The sequence below is a fragment of the Haliotis asinina genome, chromosome 4, assembly GCF_037392515.1.
Source record: "Haliotis asinina isolate JCU_RB_2024 chromosome 4, JCU_Hal_asi_v2, whole genome shotgun sequence".
Classification (NCBI taxonomy): domain Eukaryota; kingdom Metazoa; phylum Mollusca; class Gastropoda; order Lepetellida; family Haliotidae; genus Haliotis; species Haliotis asinina.
The window spans coordinates 41406561-41432565 of NC_090283.1; the positions used below are offsets into that span (position 1 = coordinate 41406561).

The window sequence follows — 26005 nt, forward strand, 5'->3', positions numbered from 1 at the left end:
ATGGTCACCCAATCCCGTTAGTCGCCTCTTACGTCAAGCCGGATCCTGTTACATGACAAAAGGAGCACGTGACATACATGTTGTAGAACAGCTTACTGATTGAGACTCATATTATTGTCGTCAAATCCAATATGTGTATCTCCTACTAAAGCAGACCTCCTGCCTGCTGCGGAGCGAGGAGATACCACAGCTTTCTTGATGCCAACGTGAATATACCAAACTGTGACGCATTGGTCGGCTTTCTACACACAACACGAACGTATTAAATGCAGCAAATATAATTAAAATCATCCACATTTTTCCATATCATTTGGCATATGGGTAACAGCTGCAGATACAATGTATCTTACAGCAGCGTTGCATAAATATAGATGTACACCGCCACTCCCATAGCACTAGCTAAAGGGCCGAGTGTCAAGCCATGTTTACCGACAAACACGCTGGGTTTGGGAGTAAGTGCACTGTCTATCACGCAGGCTACAAAACGGAGTTAGAAAGGTATTCCGTCCGGTCTCTTCACCCCCGATAAATACAGCCGTTATACCAAGGTAAGTGACTAATCTGATACAACTAGTTGGTCTGTGTTCATAGGAGGCAGATTAACACTCAGGTACGTGACTAGTCTGACAACCGTTGTTTTTATTACAATTTAATTATACATTCCATGCATTTAGCTATAACGACAGTAAGGCTGCTTTTCAGGGCATTATCATTTGTAGGAGCCCTCGGTCTTGTCAGCTGCCTCCCTTCGCAGTTAAAGAAAGACCTCAGGCTTCTGCAAATACCAGAAAGGACGCAGGACGACTGTTTGATCACCACATCGCTACAACATACATAGTTATGTTCACCATTCAGATATGATTACACGATGCCATTTAGAAAGTGGTCAAATGCAACATATGTCATATTTGGGATTTCACTTTCTTAGTAAAGTACAAATTCTAGTACTTTTTTCGGTTGAGTCCCATCCGGGATTCGAACCCGCACCCTCAGAGTCAGGCACCTAATCGCCAGCACACAAAGTCAGCCGCCTAGCCCGCTCAGCCACCGCGACTTCCGACAGTGGAATTTGTACTTTACTAAGAAAGTGAAATCCCAAATATGACATATGTTGCACCATTCAGATATGCAAGCCATCAAACACGACAGCTTTTCACAATGTTCTAATGTCACGATAACACATCGAATGTGTAGAGAACTGACACATGTCAATCTCTGATATATCACTTTGATATATAATATCACTTGTTTATACTATGCTACGTTAAGCTCTCCTTATTATCCCATAACTGGCACATGAAAATCTCCAATATATCATTGCGATATCTAATGACAGATGTTTATACTATGCTACAATAAACTGTCCTATTATTTCATAACTGGCAAATGTCAAAATCCAATATATCACTGTGGTTTATTAGTATTAGCTCATGTCACTCTAGTTATGAATATGGAGTGTCATTCCAACACGGAAAACCAATTTTGAGGCTAAACATGAACTTTATTTCACTCTATGAAATTTCAAGTAAAATAATAGTTCTTCAACCAAGCAGATTACACAATGCTTAATGAAGTGAAATCCCAAATATGACATTGCCAACCACTTTGGAGCCATGCCCATTTCAGCTTGTCAGAAGGGTACACAAAATATGTGATTTAGTCCACCAGTTGTCCGCACACAGTGGCTGAGTGGGTTAGATCGTTGACTCCAAGGGGGCAAATCCAAATCCCCGTATGGGACTCAACCCCAAAATGTACAAGAATCTGTAATTTACTACGAGAGCGCAATCCCAAGTGTTACATTCAATCACGCGATTCAGAAGGACCGTTCCACCACACACACCTCTCGGTGGATTGTTAACAAATGCATGCATACTTTCAGAAAAGGAGTTAAACTAAACTAAATTAAATTAAACGAAACAACTGGCATTTAAAAGCAAATATTTTTGGAGCGAGGTTTGCGCGATAATTATCTCTTCCATCAGGTGATAGGTGAGTCACATTCAGTCACATGAACGTAAGACTGATGTTGACGTCACGAATTCTTGATGTGACTTTAACACTGACGGATTAATTCCACTTTCCTGAGAAAACCCCTTGGAAATTTCCATGCATGAATCATCTCTGAAGTGCTGTGTGGTCAGTTTGACCGTTTAACACCGTAACGCTTTAAGGGTATAAGTTCGATAGTTTATTAGCACGTCCATTCAAAAATCAAAATAAAAAATGGCACACCCTAGTGACAAATCCTAGTGACAAATCCTAGTGACACATCCTAGTGACAAATCCTAGTGACGAATCGGAGAAATGAGCGAATGGACTATGGATCTGATCAGTGTTGTAACTGGCTCGTGTTGATATTCTTCATACAAGTTTTTCTTAGTTGTTATTTAGACACCTCTGTTGTTGCAGTTCAATTATGGGCTAGTTGATCAATTGTGAGAAAACAATGTTGACCTCCTGTCGGTCATGAAAATATATCACGATCCGCTATCACTGTGACTAAAGTTGTTGGGAGATCCGAGCTTCTGGACTGAATGCATGCACGTACGCACGTACGCACGTACGCACGTGCATTCATTCACTCTGGATCCGGATCTGCATTTAGAACTGGACGCATCCACGTCGCATGCGCATACACCCACGGACTCAGAGACACTCACTCGGGACCGAGACCTGTACTCAAGAAGACTAGACGTGCTGATATGAGAACTCTCTTGTGCCATAGCAACATCCATTCATCTTGTCGATTGTCAGCAAGTCGAAGATCTATTTTACCCATGTAATACGTATTTGAAGCATAAAAATGTGGCACAGGTGCGCGGAAACCTGTTTCTCACTTGCTGGCACCACGAGTGCTAGGTATACGATCCCCATGTCTTTCTTCAGGCACGTCGTCTCTGTACACACACAACCTCCACGTCAACGGCCTTGACACAGATAACTAGAGCCACTTCACCCGTATAAAAAATGAGCGACTGTAAATAATGTCGATCTCACTGCTTGACAAGACTGAGATAACTGTATGCATGTCAGCAAAGCTATGCTGACTCACCTACATCTGAGTAATACACTATTAACTGAATCTACACTTGTGTTTGCATATTTTTAAGTATTTTCAATAACACATGTTTACTCTTTCCCCTAATCGCACATAATGTACCCGTCGTATTTCGACTTTCAGATACGGAACAGTAAATATTGCGTTATAACTGTCAATTCGTCGTTAGCGCATATAACACATTTTCCTCTAATATCACATGCTATTTTAATCTCGTTTAAGTGTCACATAATGATAGAAGTTATAGACAAAAGGACATGCAAATTACATGAAATATAACACAGCCAAAGCGGTACTCAGGGGCACTCACTCAGTTAGTCACGGTTCATGACACAATATGATCTCTATCGTATCTTTGTGCAAGTTTCGGTTTAAAATAAGATATAGTAAATAGTTAAAATGAGACACAATATTCGGGTTTTTTTTTACAAAAACAAAAGTCGTCAAACACATGCTGTTGCCTGTAGACGCTAAGATTAATGGCGACATTAAACCCTAAGTTTGGACACTGTATATTATACTGGTCTACTGTATGCACATTTCGTGTTGGTGTTTTCATTGTGACGCAGCTAGGCTCAAGGACAGAGTATGAAAGACATTTTCCACTGCACTTGAGCTTTGTTGAACTGAAAAGCGAAAATAAGGCTTTTGATTTGAGTCATCCATAGCAGAAGGGCGAATGTGGAATCTTGTACTTTGTCCTCGAAGTTTTGAATTTTAATATTTTTAAAGCTATTTTAATATTTTTAAAGCTATGCACGTTGTGAGCTATCTCAAACGTCCTGACATCTTCGAGTTACTAACAGTTGGAGTCAAGTGATTTAGTGTTTTTTTCTTTCTGTTTTTATAGTGTGTAATTATCTGTTTACATTGAACAGAAATCAAATCAAATCGCAACCGGGCACAGTTTGTCAACGACACAAAAGTAAATTCCTTCAAATAATACACAATATATTACAAAGAACAATCATATGGTTTCGTGTGTGGTGTAACATATATTTTCTTTATTTGTTGGAGCCAAGTTCGAGATACTGTGATCCGACTGTACGTCAGTGAGTATGATGACTGTGTACCGCGTTTCACAATATCCTAGCAATGGCATAGCTAATGGCGCAATGCTCATGTACGGCGAGAGATATATTTTGTCGTGACGAACTAACTCTGAAACTAGGTTACGCCACTGACTTCTATATTTGAAGTTAAGTCTCTCGAGATGAGTAATGTCTCCCGCCACCTTAACACAAATGCGGTTGTAACGGTGCTCTCCGAACACACAACCACCCCTAGGTGAAATGACATTACTACAACCGTGAGGTGAGGTTGGACAATAAGGAGGCTGAGAGTCCAGGTGATTTTGTATTTGCGTGTGTGTTTCATTGTGATTGTCCGAGGAAATACAATGCTGCAGTTTAATATGGATCCCTGAATCCTTCAGTACTTATTCATGTTATTAAGCACTAACTCCCCCACTTCCAAGATGCCTTCCAACATCTTGTGACAAGGGGCAAAAGGGGATCGATCGACGGCCTTATGTTTTTCGGGCAGACGCTTTATTCACTTCACCACGGGTGTGTATCAACCCCAATCTGAACATACAGATCCGACGTATATCTGACCCAAATACATTTAAAGTATGTGTGACATGACTGGTCTTGCAACTGGTCTTTCTTGGTGGAATATTACAAATGACTTTTCTTGTATATTACTGTTGGGATTGTACAACTAGTCTTTCTTGTATATTACTGATGGGATTTCACAACTTGTCTTTTTTGATGGAATATTGCAAATGACCTTTCTTATATATTACTGATGGGATTGCACATCTGAGCCTTTTTTGTATATCACTGATGGGATTGCATAACTGGTCTTCCTTATATATTACAGATGGAATTGTACAACTGCTCTTACTTTTATATAACTGTTCTTTCTTGCATATTGCTAATGAACTCATACAGTTGTTTTTTCCTATATTTTACCGATGGAAATGTATCACTGGTCTTCCTTGTAAATTGCTGATGGAATTGTATGGCTGGTCGTTTTTGAGTACAAATGATACTTCTCCATATCTAACTACAACCTCAACTTTTCACTGTTTTATATTTCAGACTGAGATATGACTGCCGATGCTGTTACTGGGAGTTCCACGGCCAAGAGGAAAATTGCCTTTGCCTTTTTCTTGATTGTGTGTTTGGCTATCTCGCTGACTGTGGGGCTCGTCTTGCATTTCAACAAGGAAAAGGAAAATTCACCAGTGTGCGTGCATTACAGTAGTGTGTTTCGCGGTGTTTCCAGTATATACACTCCCTCCCCGTATCCGTCCTATTTCGACCCCCTACTCTCTCTCTCTCTCTCCCCCCTTCTCTCTCTCTCTCTCTCTCTCTCTCTCTCTGTCTATCTCTCTCATTAACTCCTTAAAATATTTCGGGAAAGATGACTTCCACAATGTGTGTATTTCGCTGTTTAGTTCCAGCTTAGGCGAGCGCTCTGATGTCATCGTTGATTGTCACCCAGAGTCTGACGGTACAGAGGAGAAGTGCAAGGACAGGGGGTATGTAGAATGGAGCTGTACAACTAGAAGGTGGTATGTAGCTAAGAGAAGCGCAAGGAAGGGAGGTATGTAGAATGGAGATGTACAACTAGAAGGTGGTATGTAGACTTGAGAAGTGCAAGGAAGGGAGGTAGATAGATGTACATGTATGCAGAATGGAGATGTACAACTAGAAAGTGGTATGTAGACTGGAGAATTGCAAAGAACGGAGTATGAAGAAGGAAGCGCATTGAAAAGGCATGTAGAGGGTAGAATTGCAATGAAAGAGGATATGTAAAGAGAAGCAGTGCAAAGAAGGGTGGGTATATGTATGTTGAGAGAAGCGTAAAAACATGGGTATGTTGAGAGTAGAATTGCAATGAAACTGCTATGTAGAAGTAAATAAAAAGGAAAACTTGTTATGTACAGAGTAAGTGCGTGGAACAAGTGGTATGCAGAGAGAAGTGCAAAGGAAGGTGGGTATGAGGACATGAGAAAAATAGAATAGGGGGATATGCAGAGAGAAAATACTGAACAGGTACATCACTTTCTGAAACACACTAAACATATATGCGTTAGAAGATGACTGTTTTTACTATTTGTAGACGATGGGGCATATGGTGCTATATTATCAGTAAAATTGTAAAATTACTGAAGGAAATTTCATTCATTCATCTATAAACACACATAATCAAAATGAGCTCTGCTTTGGTACAGCTGCTTATGGTCTCCGGTATCTGACAAGGGCGCCCCCTGGTGTAAATTCCCCGCCGGATATGGCTACAGAATGGTGGGTGACGTGATGGACACACCAATGGGCATGCGCGTGGAACTGGAGCGCACATCGCATCCTCAGTATCTCACCCGCTCGGCGTCTTTCGATAATATATACCTCGACGTGGACTTCCACACCGACTCCCGCCTTAGATTAAGGGTATGTTGACGGTTTCGTCAGTGACACTTCTAATTAGTTATCAATGGCCGTGAACATCGTTAGCACGCATTGGTGACATACATATATACTAACGGAAAAAAGTAACTGTGCATAACATAAATTGCATAGTGAAACCGTCTTTGAAAGGTTATAAATATATACATGCAGTAAAGCTCTTTTCTGCCATGTAAACCAGCCATTTCAAAAGTAAACAGTGTAAAGCAACCATTTCAATTGTTAAGCTCGTAAACCAACCTTTTCAAGAGTACGTCCTGTAAACCAGCCATTTCAAGAGTGCACCGCGTAAACCAGCCATTTCAAGAGTACACCACGTAAAACTCCATTTAAAAAATACACCAAGTAAACCAACCCTTTTAAGAGTACACCACGTAAACCAACCTTTTCAAGAGTTCGTCCCGTGAACCACTCCGTTCAAGAGTGCACCACTTAAACCAACTGTTTCAAGAGTACACCACGTAAACCAACCATTTCAAGAGTACACCACGAAACCAACCATTTCGAGAGCTCACCACCTGCACCAAACATGTTAAAAGTACATCGCGTACTCCCATTATAAGTATTATGTACTTGTGATTTTCCCCAGTTCTATCCCAAGAACGACTCCAGATGGGAGATACCCGATAGCGTCCTGAACATAACGTCTCCCAGCAAGGCCAGCGAGACGACACGGCTGTACAATGTAACCATCGTGGATACTCCAGTGTTTGGCGTTATCATCACCCGGGTGTCCAACAACCAGACAATGTAGGTCAACCTGGGTTACACCACTAGGAAAAGTTCTTGACTGACTAAGGGCACTGTTTAGCTGACACAAGGCAATCATTTCTATTTAGACAAAAAACCCACCGAAATGCATCTATTTTCATAATCTACATCATGCCTAATACGTTATAGACGTATTGGAGAAGTAAGTTCTCATGGTGTAAGTCATTTTACCACCGTCGCAGATTTTATTTAAATAACTACCCTGAAAGGGTGATTAACCTATACATATCCTGTACACGTGTTTGTGTTGTTTGATTACGTGTCATACAAACGCTGTTATTTTCGCCCCATGAAGATCAGCGTTAGATCTGACCTTCAGTAACCCATTTTCGTCGCATGAAACGACTAACAGGATCGGGTGGTCAGGCTCTCTGACCTGACTGACTTATGTCATCGTATCGTAATTGCGTAGATCGATGCTCATGCTGTTGATCTCTAGATTGTCTGATATGTCTCGATTATTTACAGACCGCCATTAAGCTGAAATATTGCTGAGTGCGGCGTAAAACTAAACTCACTCAGTCCATGTTCTTTTCGCAACACGTCCCAACTTGATTCCATTTAAACTGAGGTATTAATGGCAAACACCCAGCGTTAACTGTGGGTATTTAAATGTCATTGTCACAGTTTCTATACACCCACAGGTTAATGAACATGTCTGCCGCACTACACAATGGAAATATCTTAATGTCAGGCATTGGGATAGCCTAAAGGGTAAAGCGTTCGTCCTTACGATGAGCACCTGGGTTCGACTTGCCATATGCGTGAGTTATATTTCTGGTGTTGCCTGCAGTGATGTTACTGGAGTGTTCCTAAATGCGGCGTAAAACCACTCTCACTCGCTCTTCAGATTCAACACCTCCCTGCCAGGGTTTATCTATTCCGACCAGTACCTGCAGCTGACTACGAGACTGGCGTCCAGCAACGTATACGGCTTCGGTGAACACAACCATCGCCAGCTCCGTCATGACCTGTCCTGGAAGACGTGGAGCATCTTCACCCGAGATGTGGCGCCTGTTGTAAGTCGGGTGGTCAGGCTCCCTGAGTTGGTTGACACATGCCATCGGTTCCCAGTTGCTTAATTATATGCTCAAGCTGATGATCACTGGATTGTTTGGTCTAGATTCGATCATGTACACATACCTGGAATATTGCCGAGTGCTGCGTAAAACTAAGCTCTATCACTCACTCGCTTGACTCGATATAATACATGCGTGTATTAATACAATGTAACAAGTTACTTCCAGGACGAGTGGAACCTGTACGGCGCTCACCCCACCTACATGAACGTGGAGGACGACGGTAGTGCCCACATGGTCTTCCTCAAGAACAGCAACGCCATGGGTGAGACACATTTTCAACCAGTGATAGATATGATTACGCCCTGCAAATAGAAGTCTTCTGAAGCCCTAAAGTGCTTCTGATATCAGGATATAAGTAGTTTGTACTGTGACATGTTTTGTTAATGAGACATCTCTACTGAGAAAAACGACGCATTCGTCATTATGATAAACACGATATACGTGTGGTAGTACCAAATATTAGTTTATGTTCAAAGAAAATAACATTTTGTCATGAAAAAATGTTCAGATGTGTTCGAAAAGAAGAATATATGCTCCATATATCCCCTATTACATCTACTTTTGCTAGTACTATCATGACTGATCCAACGTATGTGCTCATACTATCGATCACAGGTACAATTCCACATGTCGAAAACTGTATATCAGGTGGAATTACTTACCTATTCTTTGTTTAACAGTACAATGTCTGACTTCCTTATAAACAGAGGTGTTCCTGCAGCCATCTCCACATCCAGCCATCACTTTTAGAACCATCGGCGGCGTCCTCGACTTCTACATCTTCCTCGGGTCCTCCCCCGGGGAGGCGGTTCAACAGTACACGGCGGTAACTAAGCCTAAATGTGTTTTTAATCCGATTACACAAAACAGTCTCGTGAGTGAGTGAGTGAGTTTTATGCCGCACTCGGCAATATTTCGGCTATATGGCGGCGGTCAGTAAATATTCGAGTCTGGACCAGACAATCCAGTGATCAACATCATCAGCATCAATCTGCGCACTTGGGAACCGATGACATGCCAGCGCGTCTGACCACCCGATACCCGATCCAATTAGACACCATTTACGACAATCATGGACCTGAAGATACATTCCAATCGTCCTCACGGGTTGTCATCCAGAAAACACCAATTCAAATCTTCACAATCATCAGATGTGTGATTCGATCTCCGAATATTGCTTTTGAAATGTGTGAGTGAGTTTAGTGTTACACCACACTCTGTAATATTCCACAGGGAGGGGAGCGCGTGGCCTGTCTAGTGATTAAAACATCGCTCACCACTAACACCTAGGTTCGTTGAAGACCTACATGGTTACAATGTGTGACGCCCATTTCTTGCTTCCCCGGGCTTGATATTACTGGAATATAGCTACTAGAGGCGTACAACTAAATATGCTCAGTGTATGATGAGGCTGCATGGATTCACATAAGTGTTTCATTGTATATAACTGCTTGCTTCGCTGTACAATATGATGTTTCCATGTCCACAGGCTATCGGTAGACCTGTTATGCCCCCTTACTGGACGCTGGGCTTCCACCTCTGCCGCTGGGGCTACACCAACATCAGCGACCTGAGGATGGTCATCGACCGGAACAGGGAAATCGGGATACCATATGTGAGTGATCATAGTGATAACGATGATAACAACAACGACGATAACAATAATAATATATAAATGATAGAAGTAGTGCTGTTGTTGTTTCTATTGATAAAAACAATGTTTATATAAATGATCATCATTAATGGATTCGTGATAGTGATGCTACTGATAATGGGGTTGTTAAGGAATATTGGCGAATGCGGTGTAAAACTACCATTCGGATGATGAAGACATTGTGACCTCAACAGCTCTTGGTGTGTGTTCGCAAGTTTGCTGCTAAACATCGCACTCAGCAATATTCCAGCTATATGGCAGTCGCGTCTGGAACAGACAATTGAATGATCAACAGCATGAGCATCAATTGACGTTAATGGGATGTGATGACATGTGTCAACCAAATCAGCGAGTCTGACCACCAGATATCATTAGTCGCCTTTTACGACAAGCATGGGTTACTGAAGATCAATTCTAACCCTGATCTTCACGGGTATTACTGTGTAAAGTGGTTATTATTAGAAGGTATATCAACGTGAATGGTTTGATATCTGTTCGATCCATATGTGAAAATGTCACAAATTGCTTAAACAACCTGTGTTCCTACAGGACGCTCAGTGGGCCGACCTGGAATATATGTTTAACAAGTTCGTCTTCAGCTACAACCGCGAGACCTTCCCGGGACTCCCCGATCTTGTGCGTGACCTTCATGACCACGACCAGAAGTTTGTTGTCATCGTGGTGAGTAGTTGTGTGGAGGATGTGGGTGCACGTATCATGCTGGTGAGTTGTCGTGAGGAGAATGTGAGTGCACGTGTCGTCCAGATGAGTTGTCGTGTGGAGGTTGTCAGAGGACGTGTCATCGTGATGAATTGTTGCATGCAGGATGTGAGAGCACGTGTCACCGTGGTGAATAATATGGTTGATAATGTGGGGCACGTGTCATTGTTGTGAGTAGTCATGTGGTCAGTTGTCATGTTGAGGATGTGAGTGCACGTATCGTCCTGGTGAGTAATTGTGTGGAGGGTGTGAGTGCACGTATCGTCCTGGTGAGTAATGGTGTGGAGGGTGTGAGTGCACGTATCGTCCTGGTGAGTAATGGTGTGGAGGTTGCAAGTGCACCTACCGTCCTGGTGAGTAATTGTGTGGAGGTTGCGAGTGCACCTACCGCCCTGGTGAGTAATTGTGTGGAGGGTGTGAGTACGTGACATTGTTATGAGTATTCGTGTAGAGGTTGTGAGTGCACTTGTCTCTGAGGTGAGAAGTCGTGTTGAGCTTGTTGTGGGTGCACGCGTCATCATGATGAATAGTCATGTGGAGAAATGAGTGCACGTAGCGTCCTACTGGGTAATTGTGTCTAGTTTGTGAGTGCACGTGTAACCGTGATGAGCAGTCGTGTGGAGGATGTGAGTGCACGTGTCGTTGAGGTGAGTAGTCGTGTAGTTTGGCATGATTGGGAGTGGACGAGCAGTTGTGATGGGAATACGTGTAGATATTGTGAGCTCAAGTGTTGACGCAGTGAGTACACGTGTGGTAATGAGTAGGCTTGTGACCTTCCTGAGTGAAAGTTTTGTCTTTGTGAGTTGACAGGTGAAGATCTTGGTAAGAAATGTTTTTCAGTCACCCATGCTAGTCGTGAGTCGACTATAGGAATCTTGTGGTCAGGCTCGACGACTTGATCGACCCGTCATAGGATATCAACTGGGATACGACATGCGTCAACTAAGTCAGCGAGCCAGGCCACTAGGTCGCCGCTTACGACAAATATGGGTTGCTGAGTATCAACAGTTATTCTAATATCCTGCAATTGCAATACAGGATCCAGGTTTGGGCAACGACCCAAACATCAGCAGCCTCATAAAACACAACAGTCCAGGTTACGACGTATTCGACGATGGTTCCAGAGAGGGAGTGCTGGTGATGAATCCGAACAACTCCGGTCCCATCGTAGCCGAAGTAAGTGTTTGGAAAGGTCAATTACTTGTGGTTGAGAGCAACAATTGTCCCGATTTTGATCCCTATCTTTCTCGACAGGGATAGTCGAACACCCTTTCAGCCATGTTAGGTGAGGATAATGTTCAGGTTAGAGGGAGGTGAGTTGTGTTTTATGCCGCATTTACCAATGTTCCAGCAAAACCACTGCTTGCAAAAATACAGAAATGGCCTTTACATACTGCATCCATCTGACTCATAGAACCGTGACCTTCGTCGTGACGAGCAAACGGTTTCACAGCTGGGCGTACCACCCCGGTTGCACCCCTTTGACGCTACGAACGATTTCCTTAGCCCCGAAGCTGCATTGTGCGATGCAACCCTGGTCCAAATTACATTTTGTCGTGAGAGGCGACAATAATGGACCAGAATGCCATGTGTTTGTTTGTTGTTTGACGCTACTCCAGCTGCATGGCGTCGGTGCGACAATCCAGTGATCAACATCATGAGCATCCATATACGCAGTTGGGATACGGAGACTTGTGTCAACCAAGTCAGCGTGCTTGAGCATCCAATCCCCTTAGTTGCCACTTACGACAAACATGTAGCGCTGAAAAATCAATTCTAACCCGAATTTTCACTGATGTTACCAGTGACAGTTGCTGGTACGTCAACCTGAGATGAGGAGGGACGATGTTCACAATAGCAACCACAAATCTCTCCTGTCTGGTCATTATTTACCGACCTTAGTAATACCTGGTGAACACTTGTGTGAGGTTGTTTCAGGTGTGGCCAGGCACTACCGGGTACCCCGATTTCACAAACCCGGCTACAGAGGCTTGGTGGGAGAAGTGGGCGCGGTATTTCCATGACAACGAGAGTATCGAGTTTGATTCCCTCTGGATCGTGAGTAATTTAGTTCATAACAGGGTCAGTGACCTTACTTGACCTTCAGATGTGTCCTACCTACCGAATGATAGCTCAAGAAGGTAGATACATACAGATATTTGTAATGCTTCATATAAGGAAATTACAAAGTTACTCGTTCACTCGTTCACTCCTTCAAGTGGTAATTATTTGTTTGATCTCTATATGTTCTGGGAGTATAAGTCATCTTCTCAAAGAAAGTATGTTGGAAGCGACCAGTACATTGTTTTGCGCCGGTTTTGCACTGGTCGCGGCGCAAAACGGTTTTGCTAAACGGTTGACTATAGACGTCAACCATTACTCCACGTGTGTTGGTTTTGTCGTATTTCTTTCCGTTGAGACTCGTTGAAGGTAAAGACTTCAAAGAGACCATCCAAAGATCTGATCATATCAACATAGATACTGCCCACGTAGTAGGTACTATGTAAGGCCATCGTCCTGACACAGATCATAAAGAAATCTCTTGTATCCTCAAAGAAAACTCCTGTTCCTCAAAACAATGGTAGCTCTACGATAGACGTAAGTCTATGTTAAAGTATGGGGGTTACGAACAACTTAGCGCTACGATAGTCGTAAGTCTATGTTAAAGTATGGGGGTTACGAACAACTTAGCGCTACGATAGTCGTAAGTCTATGTTAAAGTATGGGGGTTACGAACAACTTAGCGCTACGATAGTCGTAAGTCTATGTTAAAGTATGGGAGTTGCGAACAACTTAGCGCTACGATAGTCGTAAGTCTATGTTAAAGTATGGGGGGTACGAACAACTTAGCGCTACGACAGTCGTAAGTCTATGTTAAAGTATGGGGGTTACGAACAACTTAGCGCTACGATAGTCGTAAGTCTATGTTAAAGTATTGGAGTTACGAACAACTTAGGACTTACGATCACGTTAAGAAACGGGGTAATGGACAGCGTTCCACAAATTAAACGATCGTAGCCTACGAAAAGCCAGATTTATAACTTCTTTATTGTGGAAAAAACAAAGGTGGGGGGTGGGTGGGTTGGTATGCTTGCTTCTTCATCAGGTGAATAATGGGAGTACCAAGCGGGGTATATATACCGAGGCGCTGCAAAGAAAACATGTTTACCAACGTTGAAGACTAAAGGGTATAATACAGACTTGAGGCCAGCAATGTACTGAAACGGTAAGGTAATTGGCTTCATGGACTATAGCACAATTATACGAAGAGGCCAGTGATACACTAAGACAACATCAGGGGGCCAGTGATGCACTAACATAACATGGCAATGATGGGGTAAAGAATGCAATGATGCTGAAAAGACAACATGAGGAGGCCAGTGATACGCTAAACGTGCATGGTGATCATGGTGTTGTCTCTGTATGTCTCGGGCTTCCTGAAGCTTCATTTGGCGTCAGTTGTTGTTGGTGGTGGATAAGATAAGATAAGGGCAGGGCAGGGCATTGATGTAGAGCTCATTTCCACGCAATGCATGCTGAATGCGTTTGAGCGTCCCCTCATCAACGGATGTCTTTCTTTCATGAATTAGTTTAACAAATCAGCTCCCTGGGGTATATACAACTCATGTTAAGCACCGCTGTCACACCGACACATCGTTAGAAGGTACACATTTGCTGCTGAGTGAGCTGGGTCGACACAGTACTTTGTTCAGTGACAATGCACGTTAGATCGATTCCAGTCTCTTCTCTCTGGGTCCATCGGAGGTGACGTTGGGCCCACAGCAGACGTTGACGTTGATGAAACGGCGTCAATATTGGCCCACGATATGGACGTCGAGAATGGAGATTGGCAGCCCGCAACCAATTACGAATGGTATGTAAGGACAGTCGACCTCTAAACATCTCAGTCCTGGTTCGTGTAGCCGGCAATCTGTCACGTAGGTGACGTGGGACGATTTGGCGGTCTTCTGCTCGTGACGTCACACGTGGACGTCCCTACCTTAGGCGATCAGAAGTGGTGCCAGTTTCTTGTAGACGACCTCGCAAGTAATACACAGTACGATGGCTGCATCCATTGCTCTTGCGATGTCAATAACTGATCTTCCCGCTTGCAACATGCCAACAGCGCGTTCACATTGCACATTTGACAATCGTGACATTTAAAGTACCATTAGAACTGTGGTTTAAGAGTGTTTATGTCAATTCTTGAGGCCAATGCAAACACGTGCCAATGAAGAAAACTTCGAGGCGAAAATAACGTGATCGACCGAACGTGCAAAACCTGATTTGGCACTAACGTCATTTGCACGACGAATAGATGGGTTTGAATGGGTTTTGTTAACGTTTTCCATGAGTCGAAAGATAGGTATCCCATTTCGGATACATAGATGTATCATCCATCATAGAAACATTATTCATCATTTTTAAAAATTACATTTTGTGAAGTTTCTTTTTTGACTCAGTATATGTCTGGAACGAGGAGTCTGCAAGTGTTTGTGTGTCCACCATCTGATCTCCTACCTTTAGATGAGTCGGTTACTTGAATTATGATTGTGCCCTGGAGACTGATATGCCCATGTCTTCTTCAGGACATGAACGAACCTGCAAGTTTTGTCCCCGGATCTGTAGACGGCTGTGAGAACAACAAGTGGAACTACCCGCCATACACCCCAAGTAAGTGGTACAACCCGCCACACACCTCAAGGTAAATAGACCACCGGCCATACACCGCAAGTAAGTGGTACAACCCGCCACATACCGCAAGGTAAATAGACCACCGGCCATACACCGCAAGTAAGTGGTACAACCCGCCACATACCGCAAGGTAAATAGACCACCGGCCATACACCCCAAGTAAGTGGTACAACCCGCCACATACCGCAAGGTAAATAGACCACCGGCCATACACCCCATGTAAGTGGTACAACCCGCCATACACCCCATGTAAGTAGGACATTTCGCCATACATCTGAGTAGAACAACCCGCCATACACCACAAGTAAGTTGAGCAACCCTCCATATATCTCAAGTAAGTGGAAAACCCCAGAATGCATCCCAAGAAAGAGGACCAACCCGCCATTCATTCCAAATAAGAGGAACAACGCGTCATACTCCCCATATAGATGAAAGAAGTCGTCTAGCAGCACCCAAAAATATTAGGGCGAATGGCGATGTTAGCAATTGTGTATGACGTATTATTTGTTCTCGGTGACACGGTAATAATGTGCCATTCCAGATATCCTGGGTCGAGGGGAGGACGGACGCATGTATGACAAGACTCTCTGTATGGATGCCATACAACATCTCGGCAGCCACTACGACGTACACAGTTTGTATGCCCACACACAGGCCATACAGACATACAAGTGAGTACACGGGACATACATACATACATACATACATACATACATACATACATACATACATACATACATACATACATACATACATACATACATACATACATACATACATACATACATACATACATCCATCCATCCATACATACATACATATACATGAGTTCACAGGGCACGCCAATATACAGAGATATAAACACAGAGGCTGGCGTTATACATAATCAGACTGAGTGTGAATGAGTTTAGTTTTACGTCCCTCTAGCTATAATCCAGCAATATCACGGCAAGGGAAACCAGAAATGGACTTCACGTAACGAGACTGACGGTCAGTACTATGTTCCAAACACTAATAATTCATCCAGGCTTATGTGACCGGATATGTAAGGTCTTCCTACAATGTAACCCATGAAGGATCAGGGGTAGAATAGGCCTTCAGCAACGCATGCTTGCCATTAAAGATAACTATGCTTGTCGTAAGAGGCGATTAACGGGATCGGGTGGTCAGGCTCGCTGACTTCGTTGTCACATGTCATCAGTTCCCAAATGCGCAGATCGATGCTGATGTTTTTGATCACTGGGTTATCTGGTCCACACTCGATTATTTACAGACCGCAGCCATATAGCTCGAACATTGCTATATGGCGTAAAACGAAACTCACTCGCTCGCTCACTCGTACAATGTAGATTCGATGTAGATGCAAACAGCTCACAGTCTAAACATCCGTAACCGTCAAGTACGTCCGTCCTCCAGTACGTGTGTGATGTTTCCTGCAGTGCTCTGAAGAACATATTCCCCGACAAGCGGCCTTGGACGATGACCCGTTCATCCTATGCGGGGACAGGGAAGTATGCTACAAAGTGGATGGGGGACAACCAGTCTCGCTGGGAACAGATGAAGTGGTCCATTGTGGGTACGTCACAACCCAACAAGTCGCAACCCAATATTTCAATCTGTGAAATATGTCGGGATACACATACGTACTGGGGATTTAAACTCGCTGGTGGTAAGTCACAGGTTGACATATCCGTGACCAGTCGAATGACAGAGGTTTAAGTATTTAATGGTAACTCAAATGCTACCAGTTCAAGCGGGTAGCCGTGAGTTATGGGATGGTATGGGCTGTACATCATCGGTTGTTTCATTAACGATCTGTTATACGTGACATTGATGAACTAGTCGCACGTCGCAAATATAACCACCAACGATCTGTTATACGTGACATTGATGAACTAGTCGCACGTCGCAAATATAACCACCAACGATCTGTTATACGTGACATTGATGAACTAGTCGCACGTCGCAAATATAACCACCAACGATCTGTTATACGTGAAATCGGAGAGGTTGCCTCGGCATCAAAGATTTAAATATCAACGATGTATTTATTAAACTTGACACCAGACAGTGTGTGATTGAGTTGAGCTTTACGCCGCACTCAGCAATATTCCAGCTATGTGGGGGCGGTCTGTAAATAATCGAGTCTGGACCAGACAGTCCAGTGGTCAGTGGTCAACAGCATCAGCATCGATCTGAACAACTGGGATGCGCTGACATGTGTCAATCAAATCAACAAGTCTGACCACCATATACCAAAAGTCGCTTCCTACGACAAGCATGGGCTGCTGAATACCAGTTCTAACCCGAATCTTCACGGGTCCACTTTAGATAGGCTGGTTGTACATCACAAGCTGATTCAGCCCTAACTTGTAGGATGAAACGTACCGATGTTTACAGTATTAGATGTACGTAATTGATGGGCACACTCCCCATCCTTTCTCTGCCAGTCCTTACCAGTACCGGATTCTTGTACTTGATGCCCTGTTATGATTTTCAGGAATCCTAGAGTTCGGTCTTTTCGGGTTTTCCTTGGTGAGTACCTTTGGTTTGAACTTTCATATCTTCTTCCATACGTTCACACGTTTACCTGTTCAACGTAAAAGATACCTAGTCAACGTTTTCGATTCCCCACATTGGTACAGTGTGTGAGGTCCATTTCTGGTGTCCCTGTCGAGATATTGTGAAATATTGCTTTAAACCATACTCACTCATTCACTAACGTCGATGTTCTGGCGTCTGAAGTGACCTTCGGGATGGGCGTTTTGCACGGACGCCGGAGAGGCCTATACCAACTTATTTACTCACCGCAGCAAGTGACATGAATAAGTATCAGGAATCCGGCCATTCAGATTTTCTCCACGTGAGTTATCTCCCCTTGTTTTTACAGAACGGCGCCGACATCTGCGGGTTTTGGTACGAGGCGGAGTACGAGATGTGCGTCAGGTGGCATCAGCTGGGCGCTTTCTACCCATTCGCCCGCAACCACAACGCTCTGGGGGACGCTCCTGACTTCTTCAAGGTGGGTATTGGTCAGGGACTGTCTTCCTGTATTCCTTCCAGAAGATTCAGGAACATAGGTATTGCGAGACATTGTCAAGATTTCGTGTATTTTTTAAAATGTTTAAGAAACATGAAATAGTCTGTAAAACTTCATTTGTAATTTACTTTTGAAAAATTTGGTCATGTTGGTGTCAATCGGTGTTGAGATGATAATAATGGATGTTTGGAGAGTACATCAACTTTCTTATGACCATAGTTATCGGACATGTATTCTGTAGGTGTCGCGTTTTTCTACATTTTTGTGATGATGTGATAGACACAAAACGGTCGATTACACAGGTGTTCTGTCCTCGTGAGACACACATAGTTATGTACATCACGGGACAAAGCTAATATTTTGCGTCAAGATTTGCTCAACGACAAATTATGACAGACTGGAATGGTTCTCTGTTCTCCAGCCACAAGACCCCGCTGCCTGGGACGCCCGATTCGTCCGTCTTGCCAAAGAGGCACTTATCACCCGCTACAAGCTGCTACCCTACCTGTACACCCTCATGCACAATGCGCATGCGCGGGGAGACACTGTCATGAGGCCCCTCCTTTTCGAGTGAGTGGTTATTGCTGAGCGCGGCGCAAAACTAAACTCACTCACTCTCTCGAGTGAGTGGTGGTATCCCTAGTTTATTCCTGTTTACAGCCTTTAGACATGGTCACGATCCACAAAGCGTTCGTAATGTTATGACTTGTAACTGAACATATTATCTTACGAATGTCGTAGCGCTATGGACGTTTTATGGATCATGAACCAGATACTCATATGTGATTGTTGCACTGCCACTATCGTAACGCCAAGACTTGAAATTACGACAACCGTAGCGCTGAAACGGACGCCTACAGATGAATATTGTAACTACCCGCGCCAGTACGAAAGGATTTCAACTACCATGGGTCCGCTTATGAAAGCTGTCGTATAGGTAATGCCTTAACATTGACTTACGACTGTCCATGTCCAAAGAGCAGCGGGTCCCTGACATACTTTGATACTTGCCTGCCTAGACAACTGGACGGTGAAGGCGCTCCTAATTTCGCTTCAAAGATCTATGAATCATTGAAAAATGAATGTCTGCAATGACACAGTGTGGCAAAGTAAGTATAAATGTAACACGTTTTATTCATTCAAACTCACTCACTTAGACAGGTTCCCTAACGACCCTGTCTGTCTGAGTGTTGTATTTGCCACAGGTTTCCTAACGACCCTGTCTGTCTGAGTGTTGTATTTGCCACAGGTTCCCTAACGACCCTGTCTGTCTGAGTGTTGATGAACAATTCCTGCTGGGACCTGCACTGCTGGTGTCTCCAGTCCTAAACAAGGTGACTTCATGTAACGCCAACCTGTCCTGTACCTGATCAATTAACCAATAACATATACAGTGTACACTGAAAATAGTGCTCTCTGACTTTCTGTAGAGACCAGGTAACATTTCAGTTATATTCACCTAAAAACGAAATATTAGCCATGATCCTGCTAAAACACACATTTGTTTCCCGCGATTGTTTAAGCATATTTTAGAAAAATACCCAAACGCAATATGTTTTCAAAGCATATAATAGAGAAAGCTGACTTGTCATTTCTCCAGGGGCAGACAACCGTGACAGCATATTTCCCAGAAGGCCGTTGGTATGACTACTTCCAGGTGAGTCAGCATATCTTCTGGTGACCTTTTGTCATCTGACAACTTCCTGACAACTTTCTATATAATGTGTGCTGATGCGCGATCTCCTCCAGCTGCAGTCACTCAACCATATGGGTACCTGAAACGTCCCTGTGTGTCCGTCATCGTTCCGTCCCTTTTCGTTCATTTCCGTAAGCTTTTGAGCATGGAATATGCCAATATTCCCAAACTGGTATACCGTCGAAACCATTATCCCACGTTCAGGCTTCTCGAACACGTAGGTCTTGTACACATGTGCCTTGGGATGGTCGCTTACTCATTGAGCGTTCGCTGTTCCATTGTTGAAGTATGTTCATTATAATGGTAACGGTACAAGTTGGTTGAAGATTAAAGTATGCATGCCCTCCCGGGAAAGGGGTTTAATGCTGCATCCCTATTGTTGCATGTAAAAGGGTGAAACGGTTGCGGTAAACAAGGATTACCTTGACCTTGACACGCCTTTGGAGAAGTTCAACCTTCACGTCAGGGGTGGTCACGTGATTCCATGGCAGGTGCCGGCTATCACAACTAACTCAAGGTAGGTAGGTCTTCAGGACCAGCTCGCCGGATTATAGCAACAAATGTGTCGGGATGCATGTTTTAGATATAGATAAACAAAGTGAGCGAACAGAGAGTAACAGATATACATAGGTACAGATTACAAGACAATTACAGAGCGTTATATCTGCAGCAAATAGATAACTTTTTTGCAGTGCTGAAATATACAAGCTATCAAAAAGGGTGCAACGCAAAGCGAAGAAATGGTCGATAGGTTGTACACATATGGCGCGCAAACATGCACATTTGGGCAGACAGGCGTGAATAACTGAATGCTTAGGATAACCTGCATCACTGTCTTATCTACCAATTTATTTGTGCTGTTCGTAACTTCATTCTGTATTGTAGTCGAAAGAACAAGATGGGTGCCATTGTTGCCCTGGATAAAGAGGGTCGAGCAGAGGGCGAGCTGTTCTGGGATGATGGGGAATCAATAGGTGAGGTCATTGTTGTCTGATACTGAAGCAATAGGTGAGGTCATCGTGGGATGATCGGGAAGCAATAGGTGAGGCCATTATGGGATGATCGGGAAGTGAGTGAGTTTGATTTTACGCCGCTTTTAGGAATATTCCGGGATTCTAATACCATTTGATCATGTTTCTCAGCCAATCAAATGACAGAACATAATGACTTTTGGGTTAATGAATTTAGGTTAATCGCAGAACGTCAGAAATGTCCAAATTGTTGTATATATAAGCTGTCTATACCACTTCGAAAAAAATAACAGGCATCCGGCTGGTAGGAGCATACTATATATCATCATCAGTGCGAATCTAGGATTCAAACGCGGAAATTCCGCGTCACCGAGACAGAACTCTGCACAGTGAATTATGCCACAATCCGTACTCATTTTGCCCGTGCGGGAAATGAAATCCTGGGGGCTAAATTTCGAAGATCTCATGGCGCTAAGATAGTCGTAAGTTAATGTTAATTAATTAATGTCGTAGCGTCGAAAGTGGATTTAATCACAGGGCTATACCGATTGTCCTGATACTTCAGGGACATACTTTGTAAGGTCTCTCACTCCAAGTTTAACTTGTAGTACCGACCATGCTATAAATTGTCTACATTACGTGAGTACGTCTAAACAAAGAATTTATGAAACACTTCGTGATCAGGATCCATGCAACCAGACCATGTATTTACTTTTCCAGATACCTACGAAACAGACCATTATTTATTGATCAAGTTCCGCATGCCCAAGGTAAGCTCAGCATTTAACAATAATATTATTTGTCAGCGGATCTGAGATAGAACATAAAATCTCTGCTCATGGATACGGAGTCATAAGTGTATAGCTGGGCACTGTGAATGAGTGAGTGAGAATCGAACCCGGGTGTTTGGCGTGGTGTTCACCACTGGACTACCCCAACACTCTGCACTGTGAGTGACATGGAGAGCCAAATGAGTTTTCGAACACAGTACAATGACATCAACAGCTTGGAAATACATCTACCGAGGACCATTAACAATTCAAAGAAACATAATTTGCGAAGCTCCAGTAAAATCTCGGAGCTGGACATCTTTGCTGACAACTTGGAACGTAATTCACACATAACTCGAACAGGTGACGGTATCATATATATATACTATTCAGAAAAAGTAGGGCAACCTGAACTTTGAAGTCTGGTAGAAAGAAAACCCATTGAGGAACGTGACAATGACATTCATCATTTCACGTTATCGCCACACGCAAACACAATGCATGAGATGCACGTGCACAACGTGGGAGCCTCATTCACGCGCATGGGGTGTCATTATGAATCTTGGCGTTTTTCAGGTAGGTGGATAAATCACTGCAGGCCATTTTTCCGATAATTTTCTTGCATCTGTGCATGGTCAGGGTTTTCAGGGTGACATCACACACTACTTACTGAAAATTGTAAACCTGAAACTTTCATGTCATACTCCAGTCACCTAACAAGGGAGATAACTGAACGAACAGCTTTGCCTTGAATGAAATCCATGAGGTGATGCAATCTCAAAACACCCATTCTTGTATCAACACTGATTCAATCCCATATGTCTCCCAGTTTCGACAATCGTGCATTGAAAGTACAGTTCCCCTACTTTTTTTAGGAGTATAGAACAATGTGAACATATGATGTCGCTTGGAAACATTGTATAAGTATTACTTTGAATAATTTAGACATTCTATTTTTGTTATATCTGTATTATTTTTTATTAAACGGGCATCACATTTCTAGGATGTTTTCAAAACAAAAAGAGTCTTTGCTTGATGGCTTAATCCATTGTTCACAGCAGAAAACTTTGATAACTCATTAAAATAGCTGAACATCAAGAGTACATTTTTATGTATGCTATACCATCTATTGGCGCTGTATATTGTCTTACATTTGTGATAGTTCAACTTCAATCAACAACCTCAACATCAAGTAAATCCTACGTCTGGCCAGTCTTTGTTGAACTATGCCACCGCCTGACTCATCAACAAAATAGTTCTGGGTTAGAACTGATTTTGAGAAACTTATGATTATCGAGCAACTTAAAGTACTGTCGGAATTCTTTTGGTGTAGTTAATATGTGAAAGTGTGAAGTATCTGTTCGTTCGGCCTAACTATAGTCTGAGTGGTAGGGGAAGAGTGAACGTAGAAAAAGGATTTTACTGAGGTGAGAGTACTGCAGAAATGAGCAATGCTGGTTCTTTTTTTCTTTATTGTTTGTTTGTTTTTTCCAAAGAGATTTATTGAGATCGTACCATGACTTTATGTAAAATAGAGTGCGAAGGAGGCACACAGGACATCTATTTATTTTAAGGCATTTAATAAGATGGCTAAATTAAGCTTTCCAATGGACTCATGTTTCCGTAGGTAGCACTTGCATTTGAAGCCAGTTGAGTCGACAGACCTTCGGCATACCTGGCTGAGAGACCTAAGTGCCATCTACAGTTTGATGCCAGTTAGGCCGATGTGGATTATTTCGACATATGCTATTTGCAATTGTGTAAAATTTAGGGATACAGAGTAGCAGCAAAAACAGGTTTTTTCCTATTCCCAACGGTACTTTTAGGGTAGTAACTGATAGCCTCGTTGATTTGATTCGTATTGATTCATTTGATTCTCTCAGAGTGATGCTAATTATAATATTCACCAGACTGTCTGGTCCAGATTCTTTTCTGTCTTGCATAATCTTAAGTGCGGTAACTATTGTCAATTAAGATTTACCCAAAACACATTGTATTCGAGTCAACAGTAGGACTGAACTATTTAGCTTTGAGTATGTGTTTGAGCCCAGACTCAATCCAAGCCTGTTTGTTTCTGCAGTACGGTGAGCTACACGTGGTTCAGACAGGGTCTGTGTCAGTGTTCCCGCCGCCGCCGCCTCCGCCTCCGCCGTTAGACCAGCTGGACATCTACGGCCTCCAGACCATTCCACTGTCCGTCAGTCTGGACGGGCACGTGGTGCCCGTCGACAACATACGGCAGTCCTACGCGGTGAGTCCCACGCAAGTTATTTATACTACCCATATAGTAAACTATGAGGGTAAATGTTAGTATGTTGCTAGTTTTAATTAAGCCAGATCAAATATAAACAAAAAAGCATGGTCATCAATATCCCTCGCCACAGCGTTCTGTTTCTATTTGGTTCCTGTTGTTTTCTAAATGTCACCACGACATTCGTGTCCAAAAAACACATACATTTGGTTTCACTATCAGTAATGATTACTGAGAAAAACTGTTTCCATTGGGGACAACAAGCACTGTCAAGAACTGCATGGCAGGGGCTTTAACTCTGTAAGTAACTCCATCAAGGTATTTATGACCTGAAAATACATACTGCATACAAGGGCCATAAATCTGTAACAAATTGTAGCACCGTTTCCGTGTTCGACACGCATGAAGGCATTTATGTCTGGAAAACACACACCAAATTTAGTGCTGTAACGGTTTTGAAAAAATCTGGTTCCAACATCTGGAGCGGAAGGAGCTCTAAAGGGAGCTAAATATAAACTGCACGAAGGTAATGTGTACACTAATGGATGGTTTTGGCTGGAAACGGACCAAAAACGACATGGTATTTTGATTTATTTGATCACAAATACACAATATTTTATTAACTTCTGGAATCAACTTTGTCACTACAAATTTTAAAGTTAATACTGGTTGGCATAACATGGCATACAAAATAAATCAAGACATTGGTAAACAGTTTGCAACTATAACCTCATTCTCAGATGATACAGGAATTTGATCCAGAATGTCTATCCACAGATTACTTCGTTACTGAACCTGAACATGACCCTCACTAGCAACCACACTATCACGTGGACGTAGCAGCCAGTCAGATAGACGAGTGATTCACTTCCGGCAAACGTCAGCCAATCAGTGATGTCCTCATTATCGGAAGCGCCTGATGTGTAACGCCAGATCTCAAAGCTGTTTTCAGCGTTCTTTCAGGCAGTGATTCATGCCTCGCCTGTACTGAAAAAAATGGAATGCTAACATGCATTACTGAAGTGATCTATCATAGATATACTCTTAGGATAAGAAACTTCTCTTGGTGTGTTTGAGTTAATTTACCATACCATTCTTACACAAACCAGTCCTTGCTGAATCCCAACATGTGGAGACATGGTATTCATCATTGATTGGTTTGTGTAAAAACGCGTTCCTAAATTCATATTGTTCGAATGTTAAGTTTCTTTTTTTTTAAGAGTATATATGTATCTCATACAACTTTATGCAACAAGACATTGGTTGACGGATGTACGTATAGTTGTTGATTATATTGTGATATTTTGTGAGGTATAAATTGACCTGTAAAAGATCTGTTTATGTCCAACCGATCAAACCTCTCCACGGCGTCAAAATGCTTATACAGGCATAAACTCATGTTTGGAATAACACACTTGTTTTGTTAAGTATACGTTTAACTGAGCCAGGGATGTGGAACGCATGAATGTAATTTGGTTTATATATTCCTTTGTAACATATTTCAATAAACTAGTTTTACACAAAGAAAAGGTGACCCAGTTGTTGCGGGCTTGTTGCTGTATTTCTTGATGCACCAGTATACTGTTCTTTCTTGGTGGGTTGGTCTTCTTTCTTACTGAGCTGAAATGTTATTTTTTTCCCTGCTGGGACGATATAGTGCCTTTGTAAGAACGGGATCGGGTGGTCAGGCTCACTGACTTGCTTGCCATATGTCATCTGTTCCCAGTTGGTCAGGTCGATGCTCATGTTGTTAATCACTGGATTGTCTGATCCAGACTCGATTAATTACAGGCTGACGCCAAAGAGCCTGACCACCCG

At 42.8% G+C, this 26005-nt stretch overlaps 1 protein-coding gene across 3 annotated transcripts; it reads left to right on the forward strand.

Annotated features, from left to right (window-relative positions):
* Positions 1 to 393: 393 nt before the first annotated feature.
* On the forward strand, positions 394 to 25716 carry LOC137281576 (sucrase-isomaltase, intestinal-like). Of its 3 annotated transcripts, none has more exons than XM_067812892.1 (25): positions 394 to 548; positions 5167 to 5314; positions 5526 to 5609; positions 6306 to 6522; positions 7127 to 7287; positions 8159 to 8327; positions 8556 to 8652; positions 9098 to 9216; positions 9880 to 10005; positions 10594 to 10725; positions 11803 to 11940; positions 12703 to 12822; positions 15354 to 15438; positions 16001 to 16130; positions 16899 to 17035; positions 17960 to 17994; positions 18350 to 18481; positions 18921 to 19069; positions 19749 to 19833; positions 20100 to 20156; positions 20588 to 20712; positions 21081 to 21169; positions 21887 to 21936; positions 24017 to 24187; positions 24965 to 25716. In XM_067812892.1, the coding sequence occupies exons 2-25, from the start codon at positions 5175 to 5177 to the stop codon at positions 25025 to 25027; spliced, it is 2811 nt and encodes a 936-aa protein (XP_067668993.1). In that variant the 5' UTR covers positions 394 to 548; positions 5167 to 5174; the 3' UTR covers positions 25028 to 25716. The 3 variants fall into 3 exon arrangements, with proteins under 3 accessions (XP_067668993.1, XP_067668991.1, XP_067668992.1); XM_067812890.1 differs by lacking the exon at positions 394 to 548 and adding an exon at positions 555 to 610; XM_067812891.1 differs by lacking the exon at positions 394 to 548 and adding an exon at positions 4251 to 4409.
* The last annotated feature ends 289 nt before the right edge of the window (positions 25717 to 26005 follow it).